This window comes from Perissodus microlepis, chromosome 2, assembly GCF_051167445.1.
Source record: "Perissodus microlepis isolate ML-2025 ecotype Zambia chromosome 2, ASM5116744v1, whole genome shotgun sequence".
NCBI classification, from domain to species: Eukaryota; Metazoa; Chordata; class Actinopteri; order Cichliformes; family Cichlidae; genus Perissodus; species Perissodus microlepis.
The window spans coordinates 2041398-2061485 of record NC_140462.1 but is presented as its reverse complement, the minus strand read 5'-3'; the positions used below and the strand labels follow the sequence as shown (position 1 = coordinate 2061485).

Here is a 20088-nt window from a genome sequence, read left to right as displayed (position 1 = left end):
GTGTGTGTGTGTTCTGTGGTATGTGCAAAATTCTGCTTGAATGAAAACAGTGCATGTGACTGCGTGTGTGTTTATGCAGCTGCCTTCATGACTTCCAGGCATTGTTTCCAGCATTGTCGTGCCTGTGCAGCAACTGTCGAGCTCATTAGCACTTTCAGCAAAATGGGCTAATCTAAGAAGCACTTCTGCCTGTGTATAAATGCAGTTACTTCAACATCATTAGCTGCACTCTGATATTTCCCTTAACAATTCAGCATGTCTGCTGTGTAAAGGAAAGCTGTCCTGTACCTGAATATGTATTTTTAGAAATAAAAGTGCAGGTAGATGAAAAAGCAAGGTCACTGAAAAGTTGAATATGAAAATGAATCATACATGCATGCGGTACTCCTGAGGCTCTGCCAGAATGAGCCCAGCAGAGAAAGAGCTTAGGAGTAAAAGTAAGGAACAGATCATTTAGAAAGGTAGACTTAAATATATTTTTTTTTAAAGTGTTACTAATGAAGGTATTAAAATGCAAAAACACTGGTAGCGTAGCTTTTAGGTGAGCTGGTAAAAAACGTAAAGCATACAGTTTTATAAGATTTTGGATGACGACACACTTTTTTGTAAAGTTCCTTCATTTCACCACCACAATCAATATTTGATTGATTTTGAACTTTGCTTTCAACTTTACTTCACAGGTTTTCATTCTGAGATTATCCACATTTTTATACACAGTCCTAATATTTAATGTATCCATGGATGCATGAACCCATCTATGCATCTGTGCTTAGAGCATTAAATCATAAAATCCTTACATTTGCATTTGGTTCATTGTTGTTCTGTTTTGTTATTTTCATTCTTACAAATTATAAACAGTATTTATACAAATCTTTTTGTTCTCATTACTTTTTAGGGTTTTGTATTGTTTAATTTCCACTGATGTATACGATAAACTGGCTGTGACTCTATGAAAAGTGCTATATAAGTAACTACATAGCATCACATACTGTATGTAGTTAGCTTGTTTAGATAGTCAGGTTTTGATCCAACCATCTCTGAGTCACGAGGTGCTTATCTTATTAATAGAACGTGACATCACAGGCAAATTTAGTTTGAACCTCTCAGTTTAATTTTAATTTCAGGTGCTCAGATGAAATCTAGAAAAAAATCCAATTAACAAAACATTAAACCTCTGAAAAAGTAATAACTGCGCATGTAACATAATTAAAGCTTGAAACGACTGACTCACCAATTAATATAAACTAGATTTGACATTATAATTTAAAAAAAATATATAAATTATAAAGTTTAATTTATACATAAAATATTTTTTGGGGTCTAACTCTAACATATGAAATTATGTAAGATCTTTTTAGGTAACTTTGCGAGTGCATTTATCCCCCAGATTCAGTCATACAGAGCTTTGAAGATGTGCAGCTAATTCAAACTTTTCAAAGTGAACAGAGCTGTAGACAGAACTTTTATCAGATTTATAGATTTTCATAGCATAGCCTTTCAGATAAATAAGGAATGATTGAATTGTAAAATCAAATACTGAAATGACTGAGGAGCCAGAGCAAAGTGCTGAAATATTTCATCCGATGATATATTAAATGTACACCGCTTCACAAAGTGCATACAGTCTGTACAGCAGAATAAACAAGATTACAAGTGCAAGAAAAGCTTACGAGGGAAGATTTGAATCTGCATGCACACCTCAAGCTGTTAGTAAGTGAAGAGCAGCCCTACAGTTACCTTTTTGCCTCAAATATTCACTTAGCTTCCTTAAACTGTTTTGTAAACAGTCTCGTGGTGCGAAATTATTACTGTTTTTTAGTGATTTTATGATTAGATACTTGTAACAATGTTGCAGACGGCAATGTTGTCATTTTTATTTGACCGCATCGTGGCAGTGTTGTCTCAGTGTCTGTCTAAAATCAGACACAGTTTTTCTGTTTAGCTGTTTGTTATAGTAGTTTTCATTCAGATCAGCATCTTCTTTGATGAATAGTTCTCATCGATATTCATGTATCAGGTCATTTAAAAGCACAGAGGTCAAATACACTCAGCTGACAGCCATAGAAGTTACCGCTAGTAAGGGATTCACATTCGCTAACCTGCATTGACTCAGCTCCAAAAAGTGCCCAAATGGTTTAGTTTCTTATTACCAAAAACTTCAAATCAACCTCCTTCATGGCGAACGTTGTCATTCAGCTGTGCAATAACCCAAAGAAGTGGCTGTAATTAGAAATTGCTGTTCTGACTCAGTGAAAACAAGTCTAGACTGAGAAAAAAAAATATGAATTCTAAATTTGTGTTATTTCTAAACAGGCTCTGTAACAGGTTACAAAGGACATTTTAAATCTTGGTAGAGCCAAAGTATGTCAGGTTTGTCCCTTCACATGAGGATTCCTTGTTTAGCTTCTCTGTATTTCAGTCTCATTTTCCTCATATTGTATTTCAGCTTATTTACTCCAAATTGTAATAATCGTTCTTTAAAATGCAGCTTCCATTCAAAGAGTTGCCCATATGGATGGTTGCCAACGTGTTTGAGCTCTCGGCGGGCAGAAAGATGTCCATCAGTCTCTCCTGTACTTTTCTATTTATATAGTGTTGGAGTGAAAAATCTTCTTGTCAGCAAATATCAGACCCGCTGAAGCGTTCTCAGCCAAGGACCGAACCTGAGCACCTTGAGCGCTGATGATGCATATACTAGCTGACACCTGACCTCTGAGTGGCAGTCAGGTGTCAGCTTCTGTAGATGAGGATTTAACTGCAGTTCAGTCAGGACCAATATAATCAAACGATGATTGTTATTTCCAGCTGTAGTGATTTATATTTGGCTTTTATGAGCTCTGAGAGCATCAGCCATCAGAACAGAGCAGGCAGTAACAACATGCATGACACTGGCTAAATTATTTACACGATGAAAAGAGGAACTGCAGTGGACTGGGCTGCAGAGTGGCTTGCAGAATTGCAAGAACTGCGTGCAGGCTAAAGCAGTTTAAATGTGCACCCTATGTGAGATTTACCAAGTCAGTGAGTAGAGATGAGTCAGCGGCACCATCAGCTGATTCATGGGAATAATGAGGATGATTTAATGTCAATCATTATGCACAATTAGACAAGGATTTCTGTGTAAGGATCACAAAGTCTCACACTGCCATTTTTACATGAATGTGTTGATTTGTATAAAAACAACCTTGATGTAGAGCTTTCTCCAATCACATTGTGTCTCTTCTAACTGCAGCAGGTGCTGCATCAGAGCAATGCAGAGACTGATTCAAGGAAACGGTAGTTCCCATCCATATGGTGTCCAGTTATACACACACACACACACACACACACACACACACACACACACACACAACAAAAGAGAAACAAAATCTAACAGACTATCTTTGGCCAACTGTAGCGCTCGCCCACATAAATGTCCGCTTGGCTCTGCTCTGATCACATAATTGCTCTGTGCACACCTCTCCCACTCACACACATGCACAGAAGTAGAGCACACATCCAGAGAGGATACACTGAAGCACACTCGGGGAGTTTGTACACACATACGCTTAGAACCTGGATATATACAGCACACACACAGTCACAGTTTGGTATGTCAAGAAGTGGACTATTCACACGCACACGCTCACATACATGGCAAACACCAAACAAAGACTCCCACCAACTCACCTACCCACACACAGTCAGCAGGCTGAGGGGCGAGCGTGCCAAAGACAGACGTGGAGAGAAAACAATTTAACTAGTCTTAAAAACATCTTCACCAAGTTTGATTCTCACGAAGAAGCAAACGTTGAGAAACTGTGATATTTCTTTTGTTGCTGTTGTCAAAAAGTTTTTGATTATTTTTTTATTCCATAAAATTGTATCCAGGAAGAAGCACTTTATGCGGATCTCAGGGTGGGCCAGAAAGCATTTTGGCAAGCATCTTTTCAGGTTAACTCTCAGTGACTGGCTGCCAGCTGCAGGGTCTGTTCTGTGGGTGACCCTGACCTTTGAGCTCCTTTTAGAGAAAGTCAACCTCGGATGAAGAGAGTGGGTAAGGGTGGGGTTGGGGTTTCCCTGCAAGTTTTGTCATGTCCTGCATCTTTCTACCCAGATTTCATTTCAGCTTAATTATGTTAAACTATGCAACCAAGGCAAAAATAGCTATTTGATAGTCATATGATTTTTTTTTGTTTATATAAGTAAATGTTGCGTGCACGGTGTGTGTAACAGCACCTCATAAACCATATGCTTTCACCATGCAGTTCTGTCCTCCACCAGGTATGAAGTCTCCCAGGAAAATGATTGAAGTGTGTTGCCTGCAATATTCCATCAAGTATAGCAAGCAGACACAAACCACAATTGTGTTATTCTTACAGTGGTTGGGTGAAGTGCTGTAATGCAATTCTCAGATGCTGAGTGTGTGTAATTACAAAGAATCTCTGAAGTATTGTTATGCTTGCCCCCGTATCCCCTCGATTAAAGCACCAGGACCAACACGCTCACTTATAAGCAAGCAAAACAGTGAGACAGGATTACATTAAAGGGGAATCAATTCTAACTGGATTGTTATAATTAGATGACCTGAGCTTGCTAAAAATCGCTGGGTAATTTTCTGTGTTTTTATCACTTTCAGGATCTGGCAGGAGCGTGTGAGAATAAAATTACAGATGCTGTAGGTAATATTTATAATGAAAGATTCCCTGAGTGTAACACCGTAGGTGAAATGCTCCATTCAAGTATGAAGGCAACATGAAAGTGAATCAAAATGCTAAACAGCTCACCTCTAGGTCACACATACAATACTGCAAAAGTCTTGAGTTACTCCTCATTTCTTTATATATTGCTAGGAAACGTGGAAACATAAATAGAAACATAGTATGGAAGGCAAAAACAGAGTTTGTACGGTTAGTTAGTCTTTTATTCTTCAGCACAGTCTGAACTCTCTCAGGCCGCTTTCTTCTCTCTCAGGCTGCTTCAGGATTATTTCTCCAGACGTTCAAAGCTCTTCTTTGGCTGTTGTTGTTCTGTTCAAGATGATCCCACACAGTATCAATACATGTGAGGTCCAGGCTCTGGGGAGGCCAATCCATGACTGATAGTGTTCAACTGTGTGTTTTCAGTCCAGGTGTGATTTTACTTTGGGATCATTGATGCTCTTCCAGATGTTATGGATGCAAAATCTGACCTTACTTTTTTTGCATTCAGTTATGACAAAATCTCAAACACCACCAGCTGATATGATTTTACAGACGCCTGCAGACACTCGCTGTTTTGACTGTCTCCTGAGCTCATCTGTAAATATTGATGATAATTTGAACCAAAATGTTCAAACTTGTTAGGACTGATTTTCAGTCCAGTTCCTGTGTAATCGGACATACCTCAGCGTTTTCTCCCTGTTTTCCTTCCTTAAAAACGGCAATTGGCAGCCACTCTTCCAATGAGGCCATGTCTGATGAAGCTTTAGTGTACAGTAGATAGATCAGTTGAAGGATCAGATGCATGTCTTTCAGGATCGGGGGTCAGGTATTTTCTGGATTTTTTTTCCTTTACTTTCAGATACTGTTCATTTGCTTTAGATAGTTTTAAGACCTGCTACTTGTTTGTCCTCAACTTGTCCAGTTTCCTGAATTGTTTTTAGGAACACACTGGAAAGTGAGATATGCCAAGTTTTGGGCATTTTTCTTTAATATTCAGCTAAAGAAATGGTAACAAATGCTGTCTAAGAAAAACTTTGAGAAAACCTGGAGAACTTTTGATCCATTTTAAAAATGATAAGAGAGTCTGGCTCCTTGGGAGCAACATATAAAGAAATGGGACATTACTCAAGACTTCTGCAAAGCACTGTACCAAGATCACCGAGTAGTATCACACAAAACTATTGATGCCATACATCAATATCCCAATCAAGCTCCTTCTGTCAAGATGATTAGCGTGACACAACAAATCGATTATGAATAAAAGACTATCAGCAGATCTGTCATCACCGGGCCTGCCGATACACAAATGAGCACAGCAGCAGCAACAATGGCAGCAGCAGTCAGGCGGTCTGATCATTACACCCCCTCAGCAGAAAAAGGAGAGGGATAGAAATGGAGAGACAGCCATTCTGAGCTTTGAGATAGAGTTTGGAGAGGAGTGTTATCTAAGAAAGGCAGAGGTGGTGATTGTGTATGAGGGGGAAAAGCTGTGGGAGCGAGTGTCCGTTGCAGCAACTTAAGAGATGTCAATACATCATCAAGGACGAGAGCAGAGCAGATTGCTGGGGAACATTGAGAGACACCCTATATTTGACAGCAAAAAGGAGAATAAGAGTGAGGTGGAGTATAATGACAAAAGACAAGAGTTAGCATTATCGCGAGAAGACTGTAGAGTGCTGGCAGTGAAACAAAGCAAGAAAAACAAAGCAACAATAAGCTCCAAAAATAAAAAGCCTGAGAATGTTCAAGAGAGAAAGGCTCGTTTTCAACAAAGCAGAGTACGCCACAAGACAACAAACACCGAGGCTCTTCATCCTACCTGAGTTCCTCTTGGAGATGTACTTGACGTCGTCACAGGCTCCCGAGGCGAGGAGGAGGAGGAAGAGGAGAGATAAAGTCTTCATCTCTCTGTTCTCCACTGGCACCTTTGGGAAACAGGACAAAGAGAAAGAGTAAGAGACAACGCAGGAGGCAACACTGTCATTAAAACCCGGCACTAACAAGCACCCAGTGTAATTGCAAAGTTACGTGTTGTGTCCTGTGCTCTGTCATGCTGTAGGATGCCTCAGTTCCTGAAATGCACGTGGAGGACAGGAGACATACTGAGACTGATTTATGGTTCACAACCAGGAGTATGGAGAAAGACAAGGTGGGAAACAGTATGGAGTATGGAAATAAGAAACGCCTGTAGTTTTTACAAACAGCCTGCACAAGTGCAAAATCCTAATTTGAGGTTAGAAATAGACTGCTGGGATTCACCAAAGCGTTGCAGTGTCTAAAGGCGTGCACGCAGGTATTTCTGCAGCTGCCCTCGAGACATATGTATTGGTGGGCATTTTCAAAGTGCAACATTTTGGGAGGAGAGTAATTAAATGCATCATACTAATTTACAGTAATTTACACCAAATTGTGCAAAATGTTGCTCCTGGTGTGCTGTACGACACTTGACACTAGGAGTGTTAATTTGTTTGGAATGTGAGGAAGAGAGGCCGTCAGAACAAGTTCATACAAGACTCAAAGCAGTGAGCACCGTGCTGAGGTTTGGGTTACTGGTTAGTAACCTGCAGGCCAGCATGTTTCTCATCAATAATACTGGTGTTTTGATCATAATCACACGCAACAATGAATTGAAATCAGCAAGGCCAGTTACAAAAATACAAACATTTCCAGATTTTCAAAATGTTTCCCATTCCATCATCATCAAAAGCATGTTGGTCAAAAGCATCTGCCACATCAATAGAGAGCAACGGTGAAAAGAAATGCTGTTTCTAGTCTACTCTTTCTTCTATAGGCTACATGACAACATTTTGAATGTATTTAGGGTTAAAGTAACAACGAAAACAACGTTTGGACCAATCAACAGATGGCTGCCCCGGTTCTGCCAGAGGTTTCTTAAAAGTTTTTCCTTCATTGTCCCCAAGTGCATGCTCAAAGGGGGTCGTCTGGTTGTTGGAGTTTTCTCTGTATTATTGTGAGGTCTTTACATTACAATATCAAGAGGCAACTTGTTGTGACTGTGAGCTGGATGAATGAATTTCTTCATGAAATCTTCTATTGATGAAAAATGATGAAAAATCAATCAAAATATCAATTTCAAAATACTGAGACTGATTTAGATTTAAATATGGGCTCAGATCACTTCAATATTTAATTCTTACATTTATTTATTTCTTTTTTTTCCCCATAAACTGCAGTGCCTACCACATACAGAGTAAATGAGGGTAAGACTGAAATAGAAGATTAGCTAAACCAGCACTCATTCTGTTGTGCTTTTCATTTATTTGATGCTGGAATTAACTGAATCATGACTGTAGCTTGAAATCACCTGAACAATGAGGCAGCTGCTGAGGAGACAAGTGAATATTGCTGATATGTGTGTGTCATATCATATTAGCTCTAAAACCATGGGAACAAATCCAAGTGAACACATAAGATGAAGAGTGTGTGTGTTTGTGTCTCTCTCTCTCTCTGTGTGTGTGTGTGTGTGTGTGTGTGTGTGTGTGTGTGTGTGTGTGTGCAAATTAGAAATTACTCAACTCTACTTTATTTCAAGGAGTTATTATGATATTACAAAGTCTCTCTAGCATAATTTTGTTTTTTGACTTTAGAAAAGAAGAAGGTCTAAAAATGACACAACAACATACAATAATTGTTTCTCCCAGCAAACATTTTGACACATTTGTCACACCAAGAAGAGCACAGGTGCATCTAATAATGCTAATGATGGCTACGTTATATGGAGTGCTCCAATAAGCCAGCACAAACAGTACCAGGGCAAGCTACTGAAAGAGCTAATTGGAGTGGTACCATTATTATGAACACTGGGTGCACCTGTGCTGAACAAGTCAGAGTGGCTGCTTCTGTAACCATGTTGTCTGACTTCTAGTCCAACGCTGCACTGCTTGGGGGAACAAATTAATTCAGTTATTTATTTAAAATCCCAAAATAAACTTAATGAACATTTTAAATTTATGCAAATATAAAGTGTGGTGCTAATAAATAATGAAAGCACCAATTCTCCTCACACCGTACGAATGCAAACTTGTTCTTTATTTTAACATTTTATTTTTTTCTCTGCTCAAACTTTAGTGTCCAATTACACTGCATGTTTTAAATTCTTTCATTTTTTCCACTACGTGATATATGTTCTATTATGCTTTGGTCATGCTGGAGTCCACAGCACAACCAAAACTACGGTGACCTTGCACAGAGAACATTTTAAAGTGATTGATACTTGTTACTGCTGTAGTTAAGGACACTGACAGAGTATAGTCTCTGTAATACGACGTACACTGTTCACTATTATAGTCTGTTCAAAGCGCTACGCCTCCACTACTGTAGATATGTTCATAGCACTCTGTAGATCTATTTACCACACGTCGATACATTTGTACATCTAACCGTCTGTACAGCAATATAGAATATCTGTATATCTGTACATATGTATACATCAGTACATCTGTATATTTGCTGTCTGTATACCAATATAAACATCTGTATACTCACTTGTATATAATCTGTTCATAACTATTCTCACCTTATATACTACCCTTATCTGTTCCTTATCTGCTCCTACTGCACTTACTGCTCTTGCAGTTCTGATGAGATGCAATCTGTATTTCATTACCCATATTTATACATGTGTAATGACAATAAAGTTGAATCCTAATTTGTTTGTTTTTTTTTAATCAAAAGCATTCAACTCATGATGTTAAAATTTACATGCACACGTGAGGAACAGACCAAGCAGGACTTATGGAATAAATCTGTCTCTTTCTGACCCTGTTAGGGTGAAGAAGAGGCAACATAGCCTGAAGAAGATAGTTTGGAAGGTTATGTTCTATTATAACAGAGAAGCTAAATTGAGCTGTTGTCTTCAGGTAAAGACAGAGAAGAGAAGGCATGCACTGACAAGTGAGACGTATTTGCGAGTTTTATCTGATAAAGAAAAAACATAAAAAGAAAGAGACGAGGAATCCCAATAGAGCCTGGCATCAAGGCATTACACTGTTGAGACATAAACTTCAACAAATAGTTGTAGGATAGCTTTTACCTTTGCCTTCCGGAGGAGGAAGATTAGAGAATCAGCTACGCAAAAAACCTGAAGCTACTCAGTCCTGCTACAGGACAATTCAGCAAACAAAACTGTTGCCAAAGCCTAACTGAGAGTTTAAGACAACATTTCAAGAGTTTGTTATAATATTTAAAGATGACAAACCATAAAATATATTCTGAAATTCATGACCAATAGCACTCTGCTCATTTTACATTTAGGCATTACATTATTATTGTTCACACTTCATGTCATTGCAACAAGATATGGATATAAAAGATGTTGAAGACTTTTACATCACCAACACGCCGACATCGTAGCATTAACAATATGGAAGAGTAAACTGTGACAGCTTTTTTACTTTGAAAAACAGAAGCGCGCTGCGTTTCCTCAGATGTGGGAACACCTACTTTTAATATGAAACAAATTAATTAATTAATTACTCATAGTTTAGGAATGCAAAATAGTCCCAGTGTTAAACCCACGCTTTGGATTTTGTGTGTTTTTAGTCTTTGACAAGTTTAAACCTAAAAGGCAACATTATGACAAATTGATTAGCCATTATTTTCTACGGTGTTATCTAGATTATAAACCTACATCAAAATCCACACAAACTTAGATAAGTCCTGTGAGTGCTGGGTGTAACGCTCGTGACTTAAAAAACCTGAGGAATCTAGCACTGAGTCCTACAGGAGCATTGGAATAATGATGAATGTTGCTTAAAAATGATGCTAGTCTTAAATTTTCAAAATATCTGGGCAATTCCCCCTGGGTTGTACAGCCAATTATATTTTGTGTTAATACCACATTAAACTTCAGAGTAGAGAAGCTAATATCAATAACACAGTCTATACTGATAAATAAGTAAATGCTGGAAAATAGATTTGTGCAATTAGATGAAAACTTTTTGTTTGTGTATTCATTATTTTTTATTTTGCATACTCTGCTCCACACCTCACCACTAGCTGCTTCACTTCACTTTGCAGTCACTACTTTCATTCTTTTTTCCATCACACCTTCCAGTGTTTATATGGCGTGCACACATAATAACACTGCAAGGTCAAAGTTCTGTTTTATGTTATATGAATACATCTTTCTTTGTTTGAGTTACCTGGGGGTTGGCTTCTCCTTCCTGGTTGGCAAAAGGTGTGACAAAGTGCTGGGGGATCTGAAATACTGCTGACAGCCTCATTGGACTAAACCACATGCTTGATTAGCTGGGGGGTGGTTGAAGTTTGTTTAATTGTTTTGTCCCCCTTGTGTGTCATTTGGTTTGGCTAAGCCAGTTCCTCATGTGTCATTTCAGGAGGTCAGTTTGTCTGAGGTTTTTTTAGTTGTTATTTTGAATTTAGTTTATTGAGCTGACTTAAGTATTTTGGCTTTGTTAATTATCTTTCATATTTTTGGGTCAATAAAACCCAATTGTTGAATTAAACACCTGTGTCCTCTATGCCTTACTGCTTGTCCCTGACAAACACCATGTCAAGCTTTTCTGTATATAGTCATGGCGTTGATTTGGGAGAAAACACGAAATGGATTAAAATGTTCTATCTTAACAATCATGAACTTCATATATTCATATTTACACACGCAGTGTTTTTATATCTTATACCTTATTCTGTGTGGAAGTTCAGGATGCAGTTCCTGGTAAACTTGAAATGGACATCACATTTCTGACTTTTGGAGTACCATTGAATCCTGGTACCTCATTAGGAAATCAGGCAGGGGGCAAAATGTTTTCACACCATTGTATCTACGAGGAGGCTAAAGGGTAGCGCTGTATTTATAAAGAATTACAAACAACAAATATTATCCAATTTATTTATCGATTGATTTCCAGTTTGTAGTCCATCAGGCTTTGATCAAGAAGTTCGAAATTTAGAAACTGCTGTTTTAATCTTATCATGCATAACTTTATAACTTGATGCCTTGCTTACCCCAGAAGGTAGCGCGTCATTTTTCTTGTTTTCCCTTACATATGCGTTCAGCTAACCTTCTTTGACTCATAGAGGGTGCAGTCTTCTCCTAACACTCCTTTTCTCACGTACCCAACCCCCCACCACCCCAATCACCAAACACTCTCTCCATCTCACACACACACACACACACACACACACACACACACACACACACACACACACACACAGCCTCACCAAGGTCAATTTCTGTCTCTCTGCTCTTTCACACATGAACCCTGACACATTTGTTCAGGCAGGAACGGCGGCAGCTCGTTTTCAGGTCTGATCCATCGTGAATGCAAGCACATCACTGGAAGCTGATGCCATGCATGTGTGCACGGTAGCAAGGATAAGAAGAAGGTAAGGATATTTAAACAAAGCCCCAATGATCAAGAGAACATTTAGACCATAAATAAGCAAATGAAAAGACAAAGAGGGAGAGAAAAAAAGAAATTGTTTAAAAAAAAAAGTTGTCATCAGCGATGGGTTAAGTGAATGAGAGCTCTGTCAATGCACAAACAGAGAGGAGAGGGTGCAGCGCAGAACAAACACTATTAAAGCATTACTCGTATCTTTCATCCTCTCTGTCGCTTTGCTTTTCTGTCTGTCTGTCTCTGATAATGATATCCGAACACGGGAGCCCGGGGAGCTCTCAGCAGGGTCAGTGTGTGTGTATAATGCAGAGGCACACATTGCACGGCACTCAGGCAGGTTGCATATTTGCATATTAAAGTGCTTTTGTGGGGATAAAACGTGTGCGATAGAAGTGTTTAACTTTCAACCCAGAGGTCCCAAAAACATACTGCTCTTAATGTAGAGCCCATATTCTGTTTGCTTAAAGGTGATGCCTGCAAAACCAAGAGGGGTGTCATTATAATAATCTCATCCGGACAAGATTTTGTCCATTTTTTGTGTGTTTGTCTAATTGTAAACAACATGCAAATCCTAATTAACTTAAAAGTACTAGATGGACAGACATGAAAATACACACAAACACACCGCAAACCTCCACCGCTAAGCCCAGCCCACACACACACACACACACACATACATACACACACACCGATAAGAGGTTATTCTTGTCCCAAACAGGCTAGTGTTAAGCCATTAGGCCGCTTCAGCCACACATCCAATATTAAAGACAGCCTGCATCTCTATTCTGTCACACTATCTCTCTCTCCCAAACTGCATGAGTCATGCTGTTTGGTTACAGAGGCAGTCTGTGTTTTACATGGAAACATAAGCCGCCTCGTCATCATTATGAAAGATTTGATATCCGTCCTTTTAATCTCTGCTAGAGGAGGTGTAATTGGTTTCAGTCTGGTGTCGTGCACTCTTATTGGAGTCTGTTACACTTTTTTTTCAGGGTTTTTCTTTCATACAGCTTCCAAAAAATTCTTATAATACGAGAAAATAATTGCATATGTGAAAGAAAACATTCTACAGCAATCACACAAAACACACTAGAACATAATAAATATATATATATATATATATATATTTTTTTTTACATGTTCTTTGTCTTTGTGTCAAGTACCCATTTCACCAAAGTGTTCTTGAGCAAAGCGGTTTATTCTGTGACACAAAAGCGTTTCAGCTGTTGAGTGTGACCTCAACTCAGATGGAAATTTTGTGGCAATCCTGAAATCACTGAAAACAGGAATGGCACAAAGAAACAAAAGGAATGTGAATAAATGTGAAGACAGAACAAGCCAATGACTCACCACTGTTATTGCATTCCAGCGATGATGTGTCTGCAGATCAGATCTGGTTCTTTTAAAGCAACTGATGTTGTTGTTTTGTTTGAAACCGTGCACACTAAACCAGATTTGCACTGACTTTTAAAGCCATTTCCCATTTAATAACAACTGCAGCCACTCTGCCTGGAGTTTTAGTTCCTCCATATAATAGAACTTTTTTTAAGTCTAGTGAGAGCCCCATAAAAGCTCAGAGTAATAATGAATAACGTCTTTTTTTGGTGACAAGCCCATAAAATATTGGATATGTGCAGTAAACCATTTAAAACGTATGTCCACAATCAGTACACATTATTGCAGCAGGAACATTGAGACTGCCAGCACAGGTTTTGCTTTTCATTTGAAATTTCACTGCAGTGTATTTAACACCTCAGTGTTTGAATGCAGAATAAACTTTTATATTTGACTGAGAGTTGCATTTTATGAGCACATCAGGTGTTGGTATCTTTTTTAGTCAGGATTCCCATGAAATGTACAGCTTTGGAACGACTTGCAGGTCCACCTAATTTGTGTCATGAAAGTAGAATCTCGGCGTATGAGACCAAGATGACCTAACCTTCATGCTAAGAACCATCACTGGAGTTGGACTGATGACTAACTATAGCCCTGAGAAAAAAAACTAACTGCAGTGGAAGAGTTTGCAACTTCCAAGGAGGAAGAAGTCATTTAAGGTCAGGAGCAGGAAGCATTTAGATTAGATTAGATGAAACTTTTTGGTCAATATGTGGAATGTGCGCCAATTCATTCCAACAGCTCCAGATGTTAAAAACTGGGAGGCTATCTAGCACCCATTCAGAACTGGCACTAGGCCTGTAGCCCATCCCAGCTGTCATTTGTTGAGAGGTGGATCCGTCATAGAACCAACACATGGAGACAGACAATCATTCATGGTTACATTTATGGCCAAATTCCTGCCTACAGCCAAGTTAGGGTTAACAGCTAACCTAACAAGCCTGTATTTGGCTTGATGGACTCTGATGTTTTTTATATTCTCTGAGAGAACACAAACTGGAGATCGAAAGGTCTCAGCCAGCCAGGTGAGGCCACAGTGATAACCACTGCAGCCTAAGTGCCACTCTCATCCAAAGCCACTGGAGCAAATTGTCTTGTCACTGTCTGTCACTACATGCTGTCATGGAAGGCAAATGAATACAAATTTGTTTCCTTTTAATTGCTATCGCCATCTCTTATCAACAATGTAACATTTGAAATGCCAAAGATAAATCGATTTCCTAACAGAACAGAAACTCTGAGCGGTCTGAGGAAAAGAGCTGAGCAGAATAGATCTAAAATGATAAACATTAGCTTTTCATGATGACGCGTGCAAACTGAAGTTGTTGCAATATTTAAATGCATGTAAAAAACTATTTGATTATAATTAAAACTGTGATTAGATCAGGGCCCATGAAAACACGGTGCTGTCATTATGTTAATGTGATGAAAAGTTTAATTATATTACAACTGCTGCGTATCATAATTATAAACATATACTTCACACAAGTTTCTCTATATACATACACTCACTCACAAACTGCATTCATTTTCGAACGCTACATGGAGCTAGAAATGAACCACAGTCTCCACAGAAGAAGCTCAGGTACTGCTCCTGACCACCATCTGCCACTCACAAATGCTTTTAGGATACATTCTAGTTGACAAAGGAGCTTGCAAAGAAAAGCGTCTGGACTTCTTTAAAGAAGTCCAGACGCTTTTCTTTGCAAGCTCCTTTGACTACGATGACCTGGATGACTGAGAACCTTCACAGACATTCTAGTTGACAAACTCTCTACATCCATTCAACTGCAGCGGGATGAGGCGTGAAAGGTATGACCGTTCCATCTGCAGTCCCTAATTTGAGAGATGTGGTGCACAGTCATCAAGCCCCGTGCAATTATGCACGCCTCTTCTAATGTGAGTACCTTGATTAAATCTTGCACAAGCAGCACTAGGCTCTGACACACAAAAAGCACAGGAACATCTGTGGCTTGTGTGTGCTGCAAGCTGGTTGTTTATAACTCGGCAAGCTTTTTCTAAACTTAGAACAGGATAAAATTAACAGATGGACCCCAAAGATTTTACGCACATAACTCACCATGCTGGTATGACATCAGTACTTCAGTACGCTTTTGACCAGCTAGTTTTAAAGATTAATCAGACTTATGTATTTACATAGTAGTTCAGAATATGTGGACCAGCTTTAAGTGTATAATCACACTACAGCAATCTGGTGATATTCTTTTAAATCAAAGAGAACATGACTTGAGGTTTAATAATTATGCTGAATGACTACATGAATCACTACCTTATCATGGTGGAGGGGTTTGTGTGTCCCAGGGATCCCAGGGGCTATGTTGTCCGGGGGCTTTTGCCCTCTGGTAGGGTCTCCCATGGCAAATTGGTCCTGGGTGAGGGACCAGACAAAGAGCGATTCAGAAGACCCTTATGAGGAAAACATCGAGGGAAAGGTTTACCCTGCCTGGGATAGGGTTACCGGGGCCCCGCCCTGGAGCCAGGCCCGGGGAGGGTGCTCGAGGGCGAGGGTCTGGAAGGAAGGAATACTTGAGGACCTCCTTAATCCCACTGACACGTCTTCCGAGGAGGCAGCAGAGTCTGTGGATGAGGGGGATGACCCGCCAATTTCCGGGGGCGAGGTCACTGAGGCAGTTAAACAACCCCTTGGTGGCAGAGCCCCTGGTGTGGATGAGGTCCGCCCCAAGTTCCTGAAGGCTCTGGACGTTTTAGGGCTGTCCTGGTTGACACGTACATCTAGATAAGCTAGAGGAGGTGGCTGGGGAGAGGGAGGTCTGGGCTTCTCTGCTTAGGCTGCTGCCCCCGCGACCCGGCCCCGGATAAAGCAGAAGAAGATGAATGGATGGATGATGGACTTTTCTTTCAAATTAAACCATTTTTAAAAATTAAATACATTTTATAAATTCTTTCTTAAAGCCTGCAGCTTCTGGTGTATTACTGCCATCAAGTGAATCACAACAATGATGTTATGTTGGACAAATATGTATCAGTAATTGTGTGTAATACAAAACAAAAATCCACTCATTACTCTCAAGCACCACCAGTGGTCAAAAACTCTACATCAGCTCCCTCCTTACCAGCCTCTGTAGACAGACCATAGATGGCATGTTGTCATCTATGGTCATCAATACCAAAAACTACGATAATATATACCATTGTCTTGAACTAAATGCAGTACATATCCAATGTTAGTGATGTAAAGAACTACCTAAAAAATAGATCCAGAATATTAACCTGTACGTTTGACAGCAGGAAGGTTGGAATCATTTATGCAGTTTCTGCCAGTTTCTAACCCCATCATCAGCTGTAGCTACAGGAAGACCAGGCAGCCCGTTCCAGTCTGTTCTCAATGGATGAGGATCATGTCTGTATCAAACTAACAGGACCAGAGGCCGGCATCATGTTTTACTGCTGGAACCTGTTCGCTTCGAGGTCTGACAGCTGCGGTTTTTGCTCATCACTGTTGGGTTGTTTTATTTGTACTCTCTCGCTCTTGTCACTCTCTCTACTTTATCAGCATAGCAAGTTGTGCCCTCAGGCCTGCAAATGCTTATCACGCCAGTCCCTGGAAATTCCAAACATTACAGAGCAAGAATGGCAGCTATTTCTGATATCCTCACACTGGCATGTCTGACCAGAAATGGCCTTCAGAATCAGGGAAGTCAGATTCCTTAGTAAATTAAACTTCTCACTCTGATGGAGGGGCAGAGGACGTAACCTGCCATCGATGGTTTATAGAAGAAAAAACAAGTGTGGTTGATTTGATCACACAGGAAATTGTGTAGATAAGGGTGAAGCTGCTAGGTGAATGCATTGGTGGATCTATGAAGAACCTTGCAACACCCTACCTGTCTGTGATTTCTGTCGCACCTGCTATCTGCCAAAAATCTGCCAGTTTTTGGCAGATTAGATTTGCCAGGATGATGCCGTTCTTTTACGGCGCACCTGCTGTAATCTGCGAGGACACTGTCTTACTGTAAAATATGACAGTAAACTGTTACTCAGCTTGTTTTTGGGGGGTGTTTTTTCTCTGATTCACCTGACATAGAAATGAAAATGCTTTCAAAATGTCTTTATTTAGGTTTTTATTGGTCTGTTAAATAAAAGCTGCAGTAAACATCCTTTGTGAGTCCATTTGCATTTAAATCAGCAGCCGTTATCTTTGGCTGTTTCAGGGTCTTCTCTCTGTTCATGTACGGTAACTTCAGCCTAAGTCCGTGATGGTGAAAGGCTCTGTGGGGGTAGGTCTCTTTGACTCTGACTGGGTGACTGAGCTGATTGTCCACCACTTAATGACCCTTCTCTGGATTCAGACCACAAATTTCTTCTGTATCTAAAATGCATCTGAAACCAAAGAGCTGAATGGTCAAAGTACGTCACATATAATGCAAAGGTGGAAAAGATTAGATCCTACAAATACTTTTTTTCTGTGATCATCTCTGATGAGAATTTAATGTGAAATCTGAGATTATTTTTTAAACAGACGCAAAAGAGAATTCACTTCCTTGGCAAACTCCTTTTCTGTCAGTTCTGTCATCCTCTCTCACTTTTATCAATCTTTTATTAAGTCTCCCGAGCTTTCTTTTGTTGTTGTTGAGCTGCTGGTTCCACAGCCTTACAGTTAAAAGCAGTCTGATCTGCATTGTTAAAGATCATCAGAGTAAAGCGAAAAGATATGAATTATTTTTGCAACCAACAAATCCCCCAGAAATCACCAAGTATTCTAACTTCCTTCAGAAATCCTGTTGCCATTAGGATGTCACCATGTCTTACCTTCTTTTTAACAATGTTTTATTTAGTTTTTTTTTAAATTTAGTTTAATAATTCCCTCTGTACTTTGACTCCAGGCTGTATAAAAAGTTTTCAGTATTTTACTTTATCTTAACAATAATAATAATAATAATACATTTTATTTAAAAGCACCTTTCAAAACACTCAAGGACACTTGACATGTTATTATTTGATCTTACCATTTGCCAATAAATGTGCATGAACAGACTGTTAGGGAGTTTATTCCACATTTAGATTTATTTTAAACTGAGCTTACTTGTTTGTTCCTTGTGTTCGCTGCTGTGTTTTGGGTACAAAAAGCTGCTTCAAAGAAATTGCCCCAAGTGAAAAGTGATGAAGTTCTTTGTTCTTCCGTACTGTATATCGTATTGTCATGATGCAGAATGAAGTCGGGACTGATCAGAGACCTCTTTGATGTCATTGCATGCATATAAACTTCATAAGTGCCAAAAACTCGCGTATCACAAAGCACCTCTGTGAAAAACCATGTCTCAAACATTCAACTGTTAATAAAACGAAGACTGGGAGCTATTTTAAGTGTCAGTTTTAAATGTTCTAAACATCATCATTGCCATTGCTTTAAGTAGGCAACTGGGCAATACTAAATCACTGATTTGACATTTTTGCAAAGCATGTACTTCATATGCATGCAAAGCTTTTAAAACATGTGAAAACCACGCATCGGGCTGACTGACAACCATGTGAAAAGCTAAAGAGGAACTGCAGTCACACAGTTTTAAAATGTTTCACCAACAGTGAGATGTAGTTTAAAATCAACTTACTGTTATGCTTACTAATAAAATTACTGTTATTAGTAACAAGTGACTGGACTTTGCACTGTACATGACAGCTATGTAGTCTATGTTCTTTTCCTTTGAAATAAAAATGCACATCTGCTTGCAAACTAATCATTTTGAGCCACATGAGTCTCATGAATGAATGAATGATATGATGAATAAACTCCACATTTGGATATTAGTTACTTTTTTGCATGTGTAACTACTACAGCACATTTTGTAATTTAAATTGGTGAATAAATTGCGTTGGGAGTAACTCGAGATCTTTATGAATCGATTCCAGCTGACTCTTGCCTACAATTTATGTAAAGATGAGGCTCAATCCACTTCTCATGGTTATTAATACGATGCTGATGGTACCAGAGGAGGCAGCTGCCTTCTAGTTAACACACTGGGAACAAGAGTCTCCTGTGGTGGCCAGTTTTAGTGGGAAAGGGACACTTAATAATAAATTAGTATAAATATTTACAAATTATTTGAGTGGGGAAGTAGAGCAGAGTTTTTGGTTTGTCTGGAGGATTTTTAGAAATGCAAAAAGAAATAAAAATAAAAATAAAAATAAATCAATGTCTGTTGTGATGCCTGATTGTGTAAGGTTGCAGGACAGAAACGCATACGCCTGAATGCAGGCACCCACACGTGCACAGCACAGGGTGTGTGCTAATGAATGCAGCACCACCTGTTCAGTGAATGATCTAATTGCTCTCAGCAGATCCCCATTTCCTCACTATTGCGCTGTTTAACAGCACCATTTAGCAGGTAAGAAAGGTTGCTGCAGAGAGGCACCCTCACCATTACACTACCGATTTGCCATTTAGCAGCACCTCCCATCGCATCAGAGGGCACCGGCTGCTCTTTCACATGGGGTAGGAAGTACGTGGATAAGAAATGTGGAAAAATGAAACTAAAAAGGTATGAGGGAAAATAAAATATATCAAAGAAAATAGGGCAAAGGTGGATGCACAGGCAAGCTACATGCAGCATGAGAATGGAGGTCCATAAATTACATTTTAATTGAAA

The 20088-nt window shown here is 39.3% G+C and overlaps 1 protein-coding gene across 4 annotated transcripts in view; it reads right to left on the bottom strand.

The window, feature by feature from the left end:
• The window catches only part of il1rapl2 (interleukin 1 receptor accessory protein-like 2), a 445655-nt gene that overhangs the window by 369474 nt on the left and 56093 nt on the right, over positions 1–20088 (bottom strand). For all 4 annotated transcript variants that reach the window (XM_084939955.1, XM_084939961.1, XM_084939963.1 and 1 more), the window contains exon 2: positions 6502–6607. In XM_084939955.1, the coding sequence (XP_084796081.1) occupies positions 6502–6586 (85 nt within the window). In that variant the 5' untranslated portion in view covers positions 6587–6607. The remainder of the gene's footprint in view (positions 1–6501; positions 6608–20088) is intronic.